Source organism: Marmota monax, unplaced genomic scaffold (assembly GCF_021218885.2).
Source record: "Marmota monax isolate L192 unplaced genomic scaffold, Marmota_monax_Labrador192_F-V1.1 WCK01_AAM20220418_F8-fsc00072, whole genome shotgun sequence".
NCBI lineage: Eukaryota > Metazoa > Chordata > Mammalia > Rodentia > Sciuridae > Marmota > Marmota monax.
The window spans coordinates 2,109,835-2,130,408 of NW_026692356.1; the positions used below are offsets into that span (position 1 = coordinate 2,109,835).

Sequence of the window (20,574 nt, forward strand, 5' to 3'; positions counted from 1 at the left end):
TTTTCTGAGTAGTGAGGTTATTCTAGAGAGCATCATTCTAAAACTCCTCCAAATTTCAACAAAATATGCATAAAATAAAACATGGACATTTTATTAGGAATTATCTGAAATACTTCCTTATTAGGTTATTTGTCAAATTCTAAGTTAATGACCATTGTCACCTCAAGTTAATGATGAACAACATATCCTGTGACTCACCATCAACATTAAAATAATAACTATTAGGATCATCAATATCAGTTTTTATACAGGAAGAAAGAGATTTTAAATCATAAATATTATTTTACATCAAGAGTCTGGATTTTTATAACATGGAGTATTACTACTTTGTTTTCTTTATTTTTATTTTTAAATGTTTAGTTATTTTATTTAAGTGTCATTATTAAAAATTATATATACAGTGTGTGTGTATATATATGTGTATATATATATTTATACATATATGTATATATACACACATACCTACATACATACAGAAAAAGAGAAAAAGTGAAAAATAAATGTAAAATGTTCACACATTTTTAAACGGAATTTAAACGGGTTATCTGTATATGTCACAAGTAAAACCTACCCCATGATTTGCCCAAGGTTACAACCTGGCAAAACAAAACTACTAACAAAATCCAGGTCTTTTGAGAGCTCTCCAGGGTTGTTCTCATGAAAAAATAAACAAAGTAGAAGAGAACCAAGGATCTAATAATAACTGGCTGGCAATAAGTGTATAATATGTGCTAAACGTATATCTATTTTTCCCAAAACTCTCATTTTAGATAAAATGATAATCAAAGAAATGCAAAAACAATAATAGAATATATTTTGCCTATCAAAAATATCAGATAAGAAATTATTAATGAGAATAGTTATTGCTGCTGAAGATGCAGCAAGTTGGGAGATTCACATTGTATTTATTAGAGTGCACAGTGCTGCGAATTTTCAAAAAAGTCAACCTTTGAATGCATATCAGGATCTGTAACATGTCCACCAGTCAGTCAACTAATCTGTCCTACGATACAAAATACAGAAAAGCTTGGTACACACAGATGAGCCTCAGAGCACTACTTAAAATAAAGAAGTACTCTAAAATGGCCCCTTATGGAATTGAAAACTATAAGATATCATATTGTGTCACCATTCAAAGAATGTTTATAGGAATATTCTTATATCATTTTTCTTTTTTCAAAGGAGGTAAAGTAAAAATAATGTTGAATTAATAGTAGAACTTCTATTTTATTAAAAAAATTATGCATGAGATTCCACTAAATGTTAAGAAGCATTAACTACAGGAGATGGATTATATTTGAACTTTTATTATGTGTCAGTGATTTCTCTGTATTTTAAGTGTTTAATAAACGTGTCACTTTTACAATTAGAATTACACGTACACACACACACATATGCACATATAATTTGTTAATTTCACCCAATCTTCCTGTCTCTGGAAATCTGCTTTTCTAAACAACTTTTACAAGCAGAATTCAGAAAGTTCATTGTATTTATTTGTGAGGGAGGCCATAACAAGATACCACAGACTTCAAGAAAGTCTGCTTTAACTGACAGAAATTAATTTTCTCACAGATCTGAAAGTCTGAGATCAAGGTGTTGTCAGAATGGGTTTCCCCTGAGTCCTCTCTCCAAGATACCATGGCCTTCTTCTCTCTTTGTGTCCTCACTGGACCTTTCATCTTTACACTAGAAGTCTCTAGTGCCTCTTTGGGAACCAGTCAAATTGGATTGGGTTCTACCCTAGTGAGTTCATTTAACTTTACCTCTTTAAACTTTCTATCTCCGAATACAATCACATCCCTATGTGGAGCTTTAGCATATGAATTGGGGATGGGTGGATTCAATCTGTAAGACTGAGTCATTTATTTAACAAGCCTAGTGTTGGATAGAGAGAGGAGTAACATGAAGTTCCTGCTTCCAGGGTGATTTCACTCTTATGGGAGAGATGGAAAACAATAGACATGTATAAAATTCCAGAAATACTGTTAAAAATGTAAAGCATGGTAGGATGCTGAAGTGTGGCCAGTTGAGGAAGACAGATTGCTCAATCACGCTAAGAGATGGAGGGAAGGTCTCTCTGAGGAGGTGAGACCAAAATGATGACAGCTAACATTTAATTGCGCTACCCATCAAAGAGGAATCTGTGCTTAAACTTGCACCTGCCTTAGGAGGCAGGTGGAATTTCAAAGCCTCTCTTAGACTGTGGGATCACACTTCCATGATTCTGTGTGAGTCTGAGAACTCAGTGTAGAAATCTTGAATGTCTCCTGGGGTGATATTTTAGCCCTAAGTATTTAATGTTGTTTAGGCCCAGCTATAGACTCCATGGCCACAGAAATGTACCTGCTATGGACCGTGTGGCTATGGAGGTGCATCTTTCTTTGGATGCCCTGGCCATGGAGATGCACCTGCTATGAGCTTTCTTGTAACAATATCCATTCATTGCTCATAATCAAAATTCAGTGAAAACACAAGAACTTGACTGAGGTATCAATTTGGCAACCTCCAAGTCTTCTGACTTCCCTTGCTTCCTTGATATGCATTTAAAATGATTATTCCCCCACCCATTTTCAAAAGGGAATTCAGGCAATCTGAACAGAGTGGAAATTATGTAGACTAAATACTTCATCATTAATGCAGATAATAACTCTGTTCATTTTATGCTATAATGTAATTTTAATGTGCAGGACAGAAAGAAAACTTTAGGAGGAAATATGAGTTTTGCTTTTCTATGTGGGTTTGAAAATAATTAGGCCTTTTGCTATCAAAACTGCTATAAAATATGTAACATTATTTTAGGTATGATTATTTTACTAGGAATACTTTACTAGAAGTAGTCTTTAAGTCCTGAGTACAGTAATAGTATTTTTTTTTCCTCCATTGGTTGCCTGTAACCCATAATACTAACAAGTGTCTTTAAGGGGAGTCCATTGTTTGTCAAGTTACTCATTTTTGCTCTGTATCACCTGCCATAAAAGCATTCCATGGATTTTGACTCAGACAAATAGAAATGACAAATGCATCAGTTTAGACCTTAACCTCATGTGTTTTCTGTATAAAACACACAAAAATTCGCTTGAACTTTGCAGATGTGATTTAAGCTATTATATGCTGTCAACATAATGTCTAACAGTAAAATAATTCTAGGTCTACAGGCTTCTCCCAAGGTTACCTTCAACTGGAAAGGCTTAAAGTTCTAAGACATTGTTTTCATTTTCTTGTACTGAATAAGCTAAATGCTTTCCAGTTCTCCACTTTTCAGTCCATGGTTTAACCCCCTTTTAGCATTATATTTTGTTTTATTTAAAATATATATATATATTGGCCAGAGGACATAACTCAGTATGTACAAGGCCCTGGGTTTAATCCTCCCAGCACCACAAAGAATTAAAATCTAAAACAAAAATACATTTTTGTGTGGCGCCTTAAAATAAGATTTTAGTTTCATGAGTCTCATATCATGAAGTTTAAAAGTTTGAGCTTACCAAATGCCTCACCTGCCATTCACTAAATTCCAAAGTTGTCAGAAATAAAATTTCTTTCTCTAACCTCTTGGAGTATATTGTCCTAGTGCCCACCTACCATGTTACCTTGAATTATCACACAAATAATATTTTGGGGAGGGTGGTAACAGGGATTGAACTTAGGGGCACTCAACCACTGAGGCACATCCCCAGCCCTATTTTGTGTTATATTTAGAGACAGGGTCTCACTGAGTTGCTTAGTGCCTCGCCATTGCTGAGGCTGGCTTTGATCTCGAAATTCTCCTGTCTCAGCCTCCTGAGCCGCTGGGATTAAGGTGTGCGCCACCATGCCAGCCCAAATAATATTTTAAATCTGCTGAATCAGGGAGCTTGTTTTAAACATCTCCTTATCATTCGTAATAGTACAATGTTATAAAGTGTCTGATGAATATATTTCATGAATTAAAAGTATCTTAAAATAATCATGAAAATAACCTGTAATTTAAACATGGGCAAGACATCCTGCCCACGTCAGCAGATACTCCCTACTTACCTAGCAGTAATGTTTGCCTTATCCCTGAAAACCAGTGATTCTCCTACACAGAAACATCCCTAGTAAGTGAAAGCTTCAGAGGCCAACCTACGTCTCTTCTCTTTTACAAACTTCTGCACTGGGAGAGGGGTGTGGTGTGAAGGCAGTCATGGAAACACACTTGTGTTTCTACAGCTTGTGTCCCTTTGTTAAATTAGATCATGAGCACCTATGTTGCTGTCCTGCAGTCATTGTCTGGTCCATTGCTTTTATTTCACACATCTTGCACTCATCTGCTAATAATGTACCATATACTTTTGCTTTGTGAGATAGGGATTATTACCCCCACTTAATAGATGAAAGGAAGGAAGTTTCTAGAGTAAGAACATTTGGAAGGATTATTCAGACAATTAAGTGGCAGAACCCAGGTGTTAATCTGTGTGTCCTTGGTTCTAAACTCCTTGGTTGATCCCATGACCAACGGATGTCCACCATATTAACAATGTAAATGTCCAAGTCATGACCAAAAAGTTATGGTCATGAAAGATCCACTAGGGAAAGTACCTTATTCATATTCTATAGATTTGGAACATATTCTTACCACTTTTCATTAACAATGTATTATCTATCCTACATGAAAACTAGAGATGTCTGTAATTCTAGGATAGAGACTAGAAATCCTTTTATTACTATCCCAAATATAATCAGTGCTGATTTTAAGGAACTAGTAATTATGTGGAGAGAAAGTGAGAATGAGTCCCTCAGTTTAAAGGCAATGTCATAGAGAGCAACTTATTATAATGTATATAAAGAAGAATTTTAGGTTACTATTATTAAGCTACATACTGTTCACACAGTTTTAAGTGAATTTTTCTGTTTATATCATCACCTATAATAGAATGAATACCTAAATGAAGATGTTGATGCTAGAGTTATTGAATATGAAGATAACCGGCCCCTCTTAGACATGTTTCTGCAGAAGCCAATGGGTTTACTTTCCCTACTTGATGAAGAAAGTAGATTTCCCAAGGCCACTGACCAGACCCTTATAGGTGAGTTTCAATGAATATATGATATATGCTATGAATATAGTTATGTAATACTGAACGATTTTTTAAATGATTTTAAATTATATGGGAGAAAGGTGCTGTCACAAAGCCTGCCTAGCTGGCTTTAAAGAAGAAAATTTGAATCTAATATCTGGACCAGTGAATGTTTATAATACATTGATAGATATTGGATTTCTCTGTACTTCATGGTAGGGTCCCAATCACAGAATCTAAGGTTAGAAATCATCTATCCCAAAATTAGAAATTGGTGGGCAGAGCAGAAAGACAATTCTAGAATTTGAAAAGATAGCTACCAAGCAGGAAACAAATTTATCTGTGATGTTCCAGCCATTTATTTAATAGAGACAAATAGCCTTAAATTCCTTAATAACCTCTAAGTTACAGTACATTAATAAATGCTTATGATAATAATCCTGAGTCATCAAAGGAAGATTTAATGTATTCATTTTTTTCTGTTTGAGAAGGCAGAGATGCATACAATATACTTAATATGATCATCCAAAATAGTTAAAATGGAAAGGTCTCACTTAAGTTCAAAAAAGAAAATACTTTAGAGTTTTCAGGTAACTAAAAAAATCATTTTTAAAATGTGGAACACCATATTCCCTGATGGTAAGAAACATTTATTATGTATAATAGATACTTGCAAAAAATAAAGATTCATATTTTTTATTATTTACTTTTGGTGATACGCAGAGCCTGTTTCTTACAATTAAGTCCATGATGTTGTTTCCTCATGACCCCCTGATTGGCATGTTCTCTCCTCTAATTGGATAATACTAGATGGGAAGAAAAATAACCCCAAAGTTGTGAGGAAATGGGCTCATAGCAGTCACTTGATGTCAAAATGTTCCTTCTATTAATATCATATGCTTTTGGCCATATTACCAAAAGCAGTCTACAAATTCAATGCAGTCCCTATCAAAATACCAATGACCTTCTTAATAGAACTGGAAATAAACAGTTCTAAATTTATATAAAAGAAAAAATAAAAACCCAAAATTGCCAAAGCAATCCTGAGCAACAAGATGAGATGGGAGGCATCACAATACCTGATCTCAAATTCTATGACAGAGCTATAGTCACAAAACCAGCATGGTACTGGCATAAAAACAGACCTGAAGACCAGTGGAGTAGACTAGAAGACGCAGAGACAAATCCACATAAATACAGTTATCTGATCCTTGACAAAGGTGCCCAAAACATACATTGGAGAAAAGATACCCTCTTTAACAAATGGTGCTAGGAAAAATTGATAGCCATGTGTATTAGAATGAAACTAGATCCCTGCTTCTCACCCTGAACTAAAATCAGCTCAAAGTGGATCAAAAACTTAGGAATTAGACCAGAAACAGTGAAACTGCTAGAAGAAAATAGCAAGGCAACACACTAACACATTCATGCAAGCACTGACTTCCTTAATAAGACTCCCAAAGCTCAAGAAATAAAACCAGGAATCAATAAGTAGAATAGAATTAAATTAAAAGGTTTCAGTATAGCAAAGGAAACCATTAAGAGTAGGAAGAGAGAACTCTGTAGGAGAAAATCTTTGCCAGCTAGTCTTCCAACAGAGCATTGATAACCAGAGTATACAAAGAACCGGAAAAATCACCAAAAAAAAAAAAAAACCCTAAAACCGAAAAATCTAATCACCCACTCAATAAATGGGTGAAAGATCCAGAGGGACATTTTTAAAAAACAAAATACAGATAATCAGTAAATATATGAAACAATATCAATATCCATAGCGATCATAGAGATGTAAATCAAAACTACATTGAAATTTCATCTTACCCCAGTCAGAATGCCAATCATCAAGAATACAAATAGTGGTAATTGCTGGCAAGGATGTGGGGGGACATTGTTCTTGGTTTAGTACAAAAGTTTAGTACAACCACCTTGGAAAGCAGTATGGGGATTCCTCAAAAAACTAGGAATGGAATCAGCATATGACCCAATATTTCCACTACTTGGTATTTATTTAAAAGAACTAAAATCAGCATACCATTGTGATACTTTCATACCAATGTTTATAGCAGCACAATTCACAATAGCCAAGTTAATGGAAAAAGCCTAGGTGTCTATCAACAAGCAAATGGATTAAGAAAATGTGGTACATATACTAAATGGAATTCTACTCTGCTCAGCTATAAAGAAGCATGAAATTGTGTCATTTGCTGGTAAGTGGATGGAACTGCAGAACATCTTGCTAAGTGAAATAAGCCAAACTCAGAAAATTAGGGGTTAAATATTTTCTCTCATATAGCTGGAGAGAAAAAGGGAATTTTTTAAAAAAGGGCGGGGGGACTCTCATGAAAATACAAGGGATAGCAATAGAGCAGAAGTGGGGTGGGAGGTGGAAGGAGGGAAGAGGGGAGGGGAGTAGGAGAGGCCGAAGGAGAACTGGAGAATAAAGTTGACCAAATTGTGTTATGTGCATGGATGAATATATCACAATGCATTCCAATTTTAAATATAATTATAACACAACAATTAAAACATAAATAAATAGAAGGAAGACCAATGGGGTAGAGGAAGGGGATCAGGGGAGGGAGGAGAGAGGGAAGAGGATAGTACTGGGGATTGCAATGGAAAAAACTATGTTATATGTGTTTTGAATATGTCAAAATGAGCCTATTAGGTATAACTACACTACACTAAATTAAAAAAAAATTCCTTCTAAAACATGTAATGGAAAGTTCTCTGAATGCATTAAAAGAAGTTATAGAAATTAAACTGCCTTTATGGTCCTATTGTGTTTCTTACATAATCAGCAACCTATAGCTCCTCAAATAGAAAGGATGGCCAAACCACTGATGTTTTATGTTCTTGGTTTGACATGAAACTCTTTTTCACAAACCTCTTTGGCCAGTCTCATGTAGTTCCCTTCCTCTGAACCAGCGGTTCTCAAAAAGTAGTCCCCAAACCAGGAACATCAGCAGCACCTGGGAGCTTAGTAGAAATGTGCATTCTTTCTTGGCTCCCTCCCCAGACCTACTGGGTCAGGAACTCTGAGGATTGGGCCAGCAGCCTGTATTTCAACAGACCTTCAAGGTGACTCTGATTTGTGTGCTAAAGTTTAAAAACTGCCCTAAATCATAAGTTTTGCTTTAGTACTTGCAATTATATTCTAAATCTGCACAAATTAGCTACATAAAATCTTCTTTGTTCACTGCACATTGTGATGAAATAAATGATTCTGACTATCAGTATTCTTTGAGGATTTTCTACATGCTTGACATTGGAGTTCAATTCTTTTTCTACAGAAAAATTTGAGGGTAACCTGAAATCACAGTACTTCTGGAGACCCAAAAGAATGGAACTTAGTTTTGGAATTCACCATTATGCAGGAAAGGTAAAGATACTTAAGAATTATGACTGAGTTTATCTTTAGCCTTTTATCAAATAATAAGAATGGACATGAAAATTATGGCTCCAAATATTGGCATGTGGTTATGATGAAGTGGCTATCTGTTTCTGCCCCTGTCTGTCCCTAATGCTGCTCTCCTGCTTCCTATAATCTGTCCTGATCTTTGCCACTTTGCCAGCCATTCATGGCCACTACCACTGAAGGGAAAAACAAAAACAAAAACAAACAAACAAAAAAACTTCTCTGATATCATAGTTTTCGTAGAGGAATTTTTATTAGGAAGGTGAGGGAAAAAAAGAGCCAATTCTTTGAGTCTATCTTCCTGGTCTTAATATCTGCTGTGGGTGATTAGCTGGCAATGGTTACCTTCCCCCTCCTTTTTATTTATTATTGTTTTTTTTTTAATGAAAGTTGAGGACCTTTCATGGAAACTGCCCTTTTGGGATTTTATATGTTTCTCTCCCCACTACAGCTGTTGTCTTTCCTCCCTCTAAATAAGAGAAGGTGCAGGATTGGAGATATGCTAGATAGCTGAGATAGCCCAGAGTTGGTTAATGAACTGTTTTGCAGTTGGAGGAAGAGACGTTGTTTATGCATTGATAGAGACTTGTTCACACACCAGAGCAAGGTTCGGATGTGTGGTCCTATACCCAGAGATGCCTCACCCCTTATGTGAAGATAATGGGCCATGATAATTATGTCATACATATTGGGGGACTGAGAAGATAATCAAATCAAGAAATAATGTATAAAGTGAGAGATGCATTAGAAAAGTTAAATAACATAAAACTACTACCATTCTAGTCTATTTAGTAATTTCCACATTAGTCAACATTCCACAGACTTTTGTTGTTAAAAACGTTTAATCTTGAACCATCACAATTTTATATATATATATATATATATATATATATATATAAAATTTATTTCTTACATACATGACAATAGTGGAGTGCACTACATTCAAAATTATCCATTCACAGCATAATTTTTCGTAACTCTGTATATAAAGTATGTTCACGCCAAATTATGCCATTATACATGAGCTCTCTCATTTTTTTTTGCATACAATTCTTAATATACCTTTATACCACAATTTATCATATCTCTGTTTGTATACAATTATAACCTCTCATGGTTTTTCAGCATATGATTTTCTAAATAAAACCTCTTTTTAAAAATGAGCATCCATCAAGAATTGCCTATGACCATTTTGTCCAGTATATTTTAACCACTCTATTATTCTGTTCAGGCTGCATTCAAGAATACCACAGGCTGAGAGGCTGAAACAACAGAAATTTATTGTCTTACTGTTCTGGAGACTGCAAGCTCAAGATCAGGGTGCTCCTAGCAGGTTAGCATCTGATGAGGCCTCTCCCTGGCCTGCAGACAGATGCCACCTCACTGTGTCCTCACAGGACCTTTTCTCTGTACCCATGCCGAGATATGAATTATGGAGGGACATAATTCAGTTCATAACAACCACCATAGTGAATTAGCCTTCAGAAATTGTTGAAATCCATCCATTCCCCTTTTGAAAGTCTTAACATTATTGAGAAGTGCCAGGAGCACAAACGCCACAGTGTGTTTAGATTTCGCTCCCACTAAGATAAAAATCTATCATGGCCACTGATTCAATACAGGTGAATCAATTACCATAAACAGGAGTGCCTGTGTGCTTTCTTTATGCTGCCCATCCCTCCAGAGAAAAGAAATGCACCAAACTCCCAGTATAATGGGAGGAACAAACCTCTTTGGTCATTTCAACTCACATAAAATCAGTGAGCCCAAGCTTTTCTCTTAGATCCACTGTAAACCTGGTGAGGGTTGTTTTTCAACAAAATTGTAAGGGGATTACCTTTATAATCTTTGCATCCCTGCTGCTCAGAACAGAGTAAGCTCCTTAAATATTTACTGATGGTGATGACAATGACGGTGACACTGATTGTGATAATTGCAATAACATCCTTTATCCACAGGTCCTCTATAGTGCAAGTGGGTTCTTAGCTAAAAATAGAGACACTCTGCCAACTGATATTGTGCTACTTTTGAGGTCATCAGAAAACAGTGTAATTCGGCAACTAGTTCACCACCCTCTCACAAAAACAGGTAAGAGCAGTCTCATTTAATTGAGAGGGCTCCTCAAGAATCCATCAAATAGTTTTTTTAGTCTCTGTGATTTTTGAGACTTTAATCCTCAATTTTGTATGTTACCATATTTTACCTCATAATCATCGCAATTTTTTTTTTTTTTTTGCAAAAAGTAGGGTGCAACAATTATGTGAACTTTTTTTTTAATCATGCTGTTATTACTTAAACATCATTTGCTACTAAACTGTCTTTGGTGCAAGATTTGAATTCATGGAAAACTTGTGAATGAGGTGGCAGTGATTCTGTGGTGAAATACAGTAGCTTTTTTTCAAACTCACTAAATATTTATCTATTAAAATCTTCTGCCCTAAATCCTCTGAGGAAAACATGAATACAAATATAAAGAAGCTAGGTTTTTAGTAAAGAAAAGTTTGAGGCACTTACCAGAAAATACAGTGGCATTCTGTCTGCTTACAAGAAAAGTTTACTCTCCTCAAAATAGTTCAGATTTACCTGCCATTTTCAGGAGAGGGCAGTTTTCATATGGTTCCTGGAGATTCTTCAAGTCAAATGAACCTTCTTACTGATGAGACCTTCACATGACTTTCTTCCATCCAGTCATACACATCCTTACATTTGTGTTTACACGGGAAAAAAAAAATATAGTTTGGGTTGCTTTTCTTTGTGGAGTTTGAAATTATTTTCTGCATTTTTTATAGTTTTACTGAGGTATAACAGAAATGCTTAGCTGGTAAAATAGGAAGAGTTCTTACATATATAAACACCCATGCAAGTATCACCATGATTAACCCATTAAGTCTTAAGTTTTCAGTTCTGCAAATATTTCAGCAACATTGATACAAGTACATTAAATAGGTTGGATATCATAATCTAGAGCATATATATATATATATATATATATATATATATATATATATAATATGGAATAGCTAAAGTAAGACATATTGAGAAAGCTAATGCAGGAGGCAGGCATCCCAATACCAGGCCTTAAATTATACTACAGAGCTATAGTATCAAAAACAGCATGGTATTAGCACAAAAATAGAAATGAAGACCAATGGAATAGAATAGAAGTCACAGAGATATAACTACATCAATACAGTAACTATCTCATACTAAACAAAGGTGCCATAAACATACATTGGAGAAAAGATAGCCTCTTCAACAAATGGTATTGGGAAAACTGGAAATCCATATATAATAGAGTGAAATTGAACCCTGTGTCTCACCATGCACAAAATTCAACTCAAAGTAGTTCAAGGACCTTGGCATTAGACCAGAGACCCTGGGCCTACTAGAAGAAAAAGTAGGCCCAATTCTCCATCATGTTGGCTCACGAATGGACTTCCTCAATAAAATCCTAAAGCACAAGAAATAAAATTAAGAATCACTAAATGAATTACAGTAGATGGGGTAGGGAGAGAAGACGGGAAGGGAGGGGATGGGAGGGGAGGGAAGGGGAGGGGAGGGGGGATAGTAGAGGTTAGGAAAGGCAGCAGAATACAACATACACTAGTATGGCAGTAGGTAAAAAAGTGGATGTGTAACCGATGTGAATCTGCATTATGTATATAGGGTAAAAATGGGAGTTCATAATCCGCTTGAATCAAATGTATGAAATATGATATGTCAAGAATTTTGTAATGTTTTGAACAACTAATAAAAAAAGGAACTTCTAAAAAATATAAATGGGGTGGGGCTGGAGTTGTGGCTCAGCAGTAGAGCACTTGCCTCCCATGGGTGAGGCATTGGGTTCAATCCTCAACACCACATAAAAATAAATAAACAAAATAAAGTATTGTGTTCTTCTACAACTAAAAAGAATATTTAAAAGAATAAAAAAATGGGCAACTTCTATTTTAAAACATTCTAGCCAAATGTTTTGTTGCTATTAAAGTGGATAAGTACAAGAGAAAGAGTTTTAGGAGATTCTGTTTATTAGTTGAGATATGATTAATTCAGGTTTTAATAAACGAAAGAAATGTTTATGTCAAAAAAAAAAAAGAATCACTAAATGGGATGGTATCAAACTAAAAAGCTTCTTCACAGCAAAGGAGACATCAAGAACACGAACAGAGAACCACAGAATGGGAGAAAATCTTTACTACCCGCACCTCAGAGCATTAATCTCCAAGATATACAAAGAACTCAAAAAACTTGATACCAAAAAACAAATAATCCATCCGATTTTCTACATAGACAACCATGTCATCTACAAAGACTGTCACCCTTTCTTTTGTTATGTTCACTTCTTATCCCTTCTTCTTCCTTAGTTGCACGACTAGGATCACAACTAGTGAGAGTAAGTGTTCTTGCCTTTTTTCCTGATCTTAGTCATTCACTATTAAGTATGATGTTAGCTATGGATTTTTTTTTTTGAGAGAGAGAGAGAATTTTTTAATATTTATTTTTTAGTTTTCCGTGGACACAGCATCTTTGTATGTGGTGCTGAGGATCAAACCCGGGCCGCACGCATGCCAGGCGAGAGAGCTACCGCTTGAGCCACATCCCCAGCCCGAGCTATGGATTTTTTGTAGATGCTTTTTATCATGGGAAGAAAGTTACTTTCTATTCCTAATTTGCTGAGTTTTTATCAGGCATGTTTGTTGGATTTTATCAAAATGCTTTTTCTGCATCTACCGAAGAGGTCATTATTTTCTTTCAATATGTTAATAAGGTGAATGACACTGAATTTGAACCATTCCTGGGAAAACCTCACATGCTAATTATGGACTGAACTTTTTTATATCATTAGATTCAATTTGTTAACATTTCATTAAGAAGTTTTGCATCTGTGTTCATGAGAGATATTGCACTTGATGCTTACATCGATTGTTGGGCTTATCACAGTTTTGTTCATCAGATAAACTATAAAAGCAAAGCAGATATATTTTCTGAAATTGAGATATAAGCTAATTGTAGCACCTGTTATTTTTGTATAGATGAATTTCTAAAAGACTTTTCATTTATTTTGTTGTTAAATAAGTTGATGACTAATATATAAATTTAAAGGGAGGATACTAATCCTTTACCAAATTCTCTCTAGTCTTTTAATTTTCAGATAAATTTATAATTCAAATAATTTGGTTAATATTAAGTAGTTGTATCTATTAAGTAGTTGTTCTAGGATAATTAATGTAATCCTAGAACTTGTATATTTATCATGTTTCTAAGAAATCTCCAAGTCTGCAGTAATTTTTTCCCCACTAAGAGTTTTTTCCTAAAACTTTCTCTGATTACCCACTCTCTGTCCAGAAAAGGGCAATAAGGAAAATTATCTGAAGATAATGTCACCATCTTTGTCCACCTTGCTATAATCAGTTCAGTTTCCTGTCTGAAAAAAAAAAGTAAAAGTAAATTTTAAAAAGAATGTTTCCCATCTGGAAAGTGGGCAGAGCAGAGTGCAGTTTCAATCCAGAAGAAAAAGTCAATCACTCACCCATCTGAGCCCTTTCCCTATCATAATGAGGGAACAGTAAGAAAGCAGATCAGAGGCACTGCCAGCGCATCTCAGGCAGGGTTCCATCCTGCACCATAATCTCAGGGACAACTCTTTGCAACTATAAATAGAAAAGATTAAAAAAAAAAAAAAAACACTGTCTCTAGTACTTAAAAGGAGTAAGAAGAGACATAATTTTTCTGAAGTGATGCTGAATTCTGGTGATGTTTTAAACATTACTGTTGGGAATATAAACTCTTGCATTGGGTCTTGGTTTGGTTTATTGTGCTTGAGGTGGGGATGGGAGAGCAGTGAATTGAGCTGCATTCCCAGGGACCCACCGTGTACCAAATCATCACGTTTCATCAAAATTCTGTAGTCATCATTATTCCCATTGCATCAATTCAAATTACAGATCAGAGACTGAGTAAATGACCCAGTGTCAACACAATTTAAGTACTACAGCTGGGAGTCACAGCCAGGTCTTTCTGGTTGCCCAAACCATAATCTTTTACTACACCATAGTATTTTCACTGCTTTGGATTATGTACATTTGTATAGCCTCTAGCATGAGGAGCCATCAACTATACTTGATTTACTCATATCACCTCATTGAATTAATGACCCATATTATTTTTAAGGCTTTTTGTAGAGCTTGACCCGAATTAAAGAAAATCTCAGATGCCGCTTAACACACACACACACACACACACACACACACACAAGAAGCAACTTGCTCCCTTCCTCATAAGCCCCTCATGTGTTCTTGCAATTGAAAAAGAAATCCAATACCTCTACTTCTTCTATTTTCCAAGTTGGAGGGTTTTGGTGGTTTTCTTATATTTTTTTTCTTGAATATAAGATTTGTTATAGATTTTCATATAACACTATTTTGTCCTTTTCTCAATAAAGAGTTAACCAAGCATCTGAATCTAAATATTACAGGACCAGCATGCTAATTTTAACTAAATGGGAAAAATCATTTAGGATTTAGCCATTAAGGATTCTAAAAGGTAAATTTTATTTTATCTACATTCCCACAGGTAACCTGCCACTCTCTAAAACTAAAAATATAATAAACTATAAAATGAGGACTTCAGAAAAATCAGTTAACCTGACAAAGGTAAGGAAATGCATTTTGTTTTTCTTAATAGTGATTCTAGAATCTAACCTTTGGCAATAGTTGGGAGCTCCTAAAAACAAACAGTTTTTCCTTAGTTTTGCTTTTTACAACTAATGGCTAAAATAATCTTGTATTTCTGGTACATTCCTAACTCTCTTTTTATAGGTAATTTTAAATGTTATATTGAGACTCTCTAAAAATGTTTGCATCAACTAGGGTCAATAATATTCACATTGTACACAAGACTAATCAAAATGCCAGTGCAATTAACAAGACAATTACCTTAAAGTATGAATGTCAACATTTTGTGGTTTTATGTATTTAAATACATAGACTAAGATAACTTGCAAGGAAAATGCCATGTGGTACTGAAACCTCACTGCCTTTCTTAATCTTCTTAGGGTGAAACTGGAGAAGCTACACCTCATGCCTGTGAAACAACCAACATGAAAACACAAACAGTTGCATCATATTTTCGAGTAAGCTATTTATTAAATTGCAGTGTGTTGTACTTCGGGGTTGTGTTAGTCAGATTTTCATTGCTATGACCAAATTGCCAACTTAGGGAGGAAAAGTTTATTTTGGGCTATCAGCTTCAGAGGTTCAGTCCACGGTGGGTCAACTTCATTGCTTTAGGCCTGAGATAAGGCCAGACATCATGACAGAAGAAGGTAGCAGAGCTAAGCAGCTCAGGACATGGAAGCCAGGAAGAAGAGAGAAGGGGAGGGGACCCCAGAGAATATGTACCTTTCCAGGGCATGCCCCCTGGGACTCACTTCCTCCAGCCGTGCCCACCCACACCTGCAGTTACCACCCATTTAGTCCATTCAAACTAGGATGGACTGATTAGGTAGCAGCTCTTAACAGTCTACTCATTTCACCTCTCTCATTAACAGAGGAGCTTTTGGGGACTGCACCTCATAGCCAAACCATAATGTAGGTATTATTCTATATGAGTTACAGATCAAAAACTGGTAACAAATATCTAGAGTTCTTTGAGCAAGTAGAGAATGTTTATTGTATTCCATTTACTACAGGATATGTTGGATACAGGATATGTTAAAATGTATCATCAAAAACTCATGACTTGTGGGCTGGGGATATGGCTCAAGCAGTAACACGCTCGCCTGGCATGCACGGGGTGCTAGGTTCGATCCTCAGCACCACATAAAGATGTTGTGTCCACCGAAAACTGAAAAATAAATATTAAAAAAATTCTCTCTCTTAAAAAAAAAAAAAAAAACTCATGACTTGCCAGGCGTGCATGCCTGTAATCCCCATGGCTTGGGAGGCTGAGGCAGGTGGATCTCAAGTTCAAAGCAAGCCTCAGCAAATTAGCAAGGCCCTAAGTAACCCAGTGTAGACCCGTTCTCTAAATAAAATACAAAAAAGGGCTGAGGATGTGGCTCAGTGAGTGAGCACCCCGGATTCACTGCCTACTACCCCCCCCAAAAAATGTTTCTAATAAATATTATCATTAAAAAAATAACTTTGGCTTGATTTACTTTAATATTTTGTCTGTAAAGATACAGTATGTCATGACAATCTCAATGGAAGTCTATACCTTGATTAAAATTTTCCAAAGGAACCCAGTGCATTTCCACTTATGAAAACCGATGCTATGGTACCAGTTATCCTTCCCCTCATGAATTATCTTAGGATGGGGGCAAAGTTGAGCATCCATCTCCAGTCCTTCATGCACATACCTGACACTCTCAGCAGGTAAACAGAACCCAGTGTAAGGAAGGGACAAGGACAACAGTCATCTGAGAGACACAGTGATCTGCCAGAGGAGTTGCTAAGCACAGGACCAAAGTGAACTTCCTTCCTTGGGGCAATATGGGAGAAGGAAAAACAAGAAGCACTTTTATTTTCTCTGTGCTTTAGAGAACCCACAATAACCTGCCCTTATTTTTTTTTTTTTCAGTTCTGGTTATTTTTTTAGCACTTCTGATAAAATCAGATTTGCCAGCCAATGAAAATAAAGATAACGCCACCAAAAACTTGGGAATTATTAATATGACTTAATGTGGTGGGGGAGATAGAGGAAATCATATTAAGTCTACAAGTTTCAGTGAATATATCCAGTTCTCTAAGAGAATCATGAAATACTTTATAAACTGTCTGAATACTTTTGCGAATCTTCTTCAAGCCCTAAGCCCATAGCAGACAGCGTGTGTTTGTTTAATCATCCTTCAGTGATGCCTGGGACACTTATATGCTTAACATCTTTACTGACTGCTGATACCTTCTCTTTACATCAGGAAGGCAGCACAGGTAAATCACTGGAAGTGTTATGGCCAGATTATTTTCTTTCCATTAAGTAAGTTATCTAGACCATTATCATTACCTCTGTTGTTGGCATCAAACACTGTATGTTTAAGCCAGATTAGTTCATGAAGTTATTTTAATTTTCAGGCCAGTGTGGAAAACTATGGAAGATAATTCCACACAGCATGTAATGTGTTTTTAAAGCTATTTTTCATTCTGCAAACAAGAATGAACATAGTGTAACACTATGCCTTAGTCCCTATAAAAAACTAGTGCTTAAATTGCAAAAAAGCTCCTGCTCAGAAAGACAATAGACATGTACCACCTTTGGATCACCAGCACCTGGCAGATGTTTGTGTGACTAAAGGAATGATGACTCACAGATAAATATAATGAAAGGGAGACCCAGCTGTTTGGAAAGATCACATCTGAGTCTCAGTGCCCAAGAGGGAGGCATACAAATTCAATGCTTGTCAGCTGTTCAATTTCAGTGTTTGCTTTGCACTAGCTTTGTGACTATGGGCTTTTATATTTCCAATACTAAAAGAGATCTAGTGATCAACAGTTATCTGTGTTTACATCAGCTTGCCAATCAATTATGGTCCCGGTCCTTGAGATACTAGTTTGCTAAGATTATGCTTTTAGCAAAATCTAAATAATATGTTATTCTTAGGTGTCCAGAGATTGACTGTTTTAATAAGGTATTGGTGTGTAGCACAACTTTAATATTTATATTAGTAAAAATATAAAAGAAATAAGAAAATAAACAAGCAGGTGCTGAGTAGAACTTTTAAATAATTATCAGTGTGCTAATTTTTATACTATGCCCTAAACATTAAACTACTTTAACTTCTCTGTCCTTATTTTAAGATAGAAGAGAATTTTGACAGGGATTAAAGTGTCTATCTTTTCTGGGTTTTTTTATTTTTATTTTTTAATATTTTATATTTTTATATTTTCTGTACAGAGAGAATTGTACAAAGAAATTAGCATATTAGCTGGAATAACCAGATTATGTATCTAAGTATTGTAATTTGTCAAGTTTGTTTGAGAGCATGTAATTCCATATAAACTGTATCAAAAATAATTTCACCTACTAATTAAAGTTACTTTAAGAGTTTATAGGCAAACTTTTAATAACCAAGTAACTAGTTATTTCCTTTATGTTTTATAAGTAAATTTGTAATTTTCCTTAAGTCACATCCTTCTACTTGCTGTGATTAGCATAGCATTTATAACGTTCATTTTTTAAAATTTTATCCTTGTAGTAAAAATAAAGAACTGCAAGCTCATATGTGTTTGTATGTTACACTGGGGATTTTACTTTTGTTGTATGTTGCAGTACTCCCTGATGGATTTGTTATCTAAAATGGTGGTGGGCCAGCCTCATTTTGTCCGTTGCATCAAACCAAATAATGAGCGGCAGGCAAGAAAATATGACAAAGAGAAAGTTCTGCTACAGCTTCGCTACACAGGAATTCTGGAAACAGCAAGAATCCGAAGACTGGGATACTCACATAGGATACTTTTTGCTAACTTTATAAAGCGGTATGTGGATTCCTTTTTTAAGTTTCCATTAAACTATTTATATAAAAATTCTGCAGATGAATTATGGGAAACAAGATAGGAAAGAGTTATTTAGGAGGTCTAGGAAGGAGACCACCTAAATAACTATTTTATTCATGCAGATGATCATAATTAAAAAGAACAGGTAGTTATTGACTGGAGCTGGGAGATTCTCTTGTCAGCTTGGAGGTCCTCTGTGATGGCAAAAGACGCAAGGCAGAGGCAGGAAGATTGAAAGTCTGAATGTTCTGTTCTGTGAAGCTGGAAGATCCAGGATTTCCCCTCTAACTCAGGTGTGACCCCAGGGCTATTTGCTTTAGAGAACCCACAGTAACCTGCCCCCCTCCTTTTTTTGTTCTATTTAATTTTTTAGCACTTCTGATAAAATCAGATTGCCAGAGCAGTTCTTGACTAGGAGAGATTTTGCCCCTTAAAAGACACTTGGCAATGTCTTGAGACATTTGTGTTTGTCACAACTGAAGTTGGGAGGTGCAACTGGCATCTAGTGGGTAGAGTCCCAGAACATCCATTCTGCAATGTACAGGGCAGCCCCCCACAACAATTATCCAACTCTAAATGTCAGCAGCACTGAGTAGAGAAACCCCAGCCTATATGGAAGCTCATTTTCTTCACCTACTAAATCTTCCAGGACTACCTGGATGATCATAGTTATTAAAGCAGACACTGTCTCTGAAGGTGATTTAGCAGGCTTAATATGTCAATTAAAACTTTTAATTAAAAAATTATTAATTACATTAAAAGGAGTCCTTTTTAACATTGGAGATGAATATAGATTACTTAAGCTACATAGTGATTGTATTTAATTTTAGTAAGTAACTTGCTAATGGCAATGTAAAGATTAAATATCTCATTATTTAATAATAGATTTTGAATGCCTAAGTTTCTGATAGTTATTAATTCTTTAATTTCTCATGGTCATTAAATTTAAAGAAATTTTTATTTCCAAAGGTGAATTCTATTGCACTTTTCAGGTAAAACCTAGTGTTTAAAGAAGTCTCCATTTATAACATTCTACCCTTTTTCAAAGTGTATGAATAGATATTAGGAGCAAAGTAAAACCTTCTTTTGTGATTATACAACAAGCAGTGATTTCTAATTATTCCTCACTAAAAAAAAAAGAAAGAAATAAAAAATAAAGAAAAAGGTCATTTTGTATCAGGCATTAAGGAACTAAAGGTAAAGATATATAAAATATATATATATATATGGGTTGAACCCAGGGGTGCTTAACCACTGAGCCACATCTCCAGCCCTTTTTATTTTCTATTTTGAGACAGGGTCTACTAAGTTGCTGAGGCTGGCTTTAAACTTGTAATCCTCCTGCCTCAGCTTCCCGAGCCACTGGGATTATAGGCATGGGCCACCACACCACACCCAGTTGAGAATTTTAATTCTTTCTGCTGACTCTCATATTTTTGATAATTCATAGTAGTTTGGGATAATTTTTTTTTCTTTAGAGACCTGGAAAAGGAAAGAAAGGTAATCCTTTGAAGTGCCTTGAAATCAAGAAAACCCTACCATTTTTTTCATGGTGGATATCAAAATTATATATCAATATGGTGGTAGCTTTTATATTAAAGAATTTTTATAGTTCTTTAAGACC

The 20,574-nt window shown here is 35.4% G+C and overlaps 1 protein-coding gene across 1 annotated transcript in view; it reads left to right on the forward strand.

The window, feature by feature from the left end:
* The window catches only part of Myo3a (myosin IIIA), a 203,283-nt gene that overhangs the window by 132,934 nt on the left and 49,775 nt on the right, over window positions 1-20,574 (forward strand). The window contains exons 19-24 of the mRNA XM_046442267.2: window positions 4,898-5,051; window positions 8,336-8,424; window positions 10,419-10,548; window positions 15,034-15,113; window positions 15,515-15,592; window positions 18,727-18,932. Coding sequence (XP_046298223.1) covers window positions 4,898-5,051; window positions 8,336-8,424; window positions 10,419-10,548; window positions 15,034-15,113; window positions 15,515-15,592; window positions 18,727-18,932 — 737 coding nt within the window. The remainder of the gene's footprint in view (window positions 1-4,897; window positions 5,052-8,335; window positions 8,425-10,418; window positions 10,549-15,033; window positions 15,114-15,514; window positions 15,593-18,726; window positions 18,933-20,574) is intronic.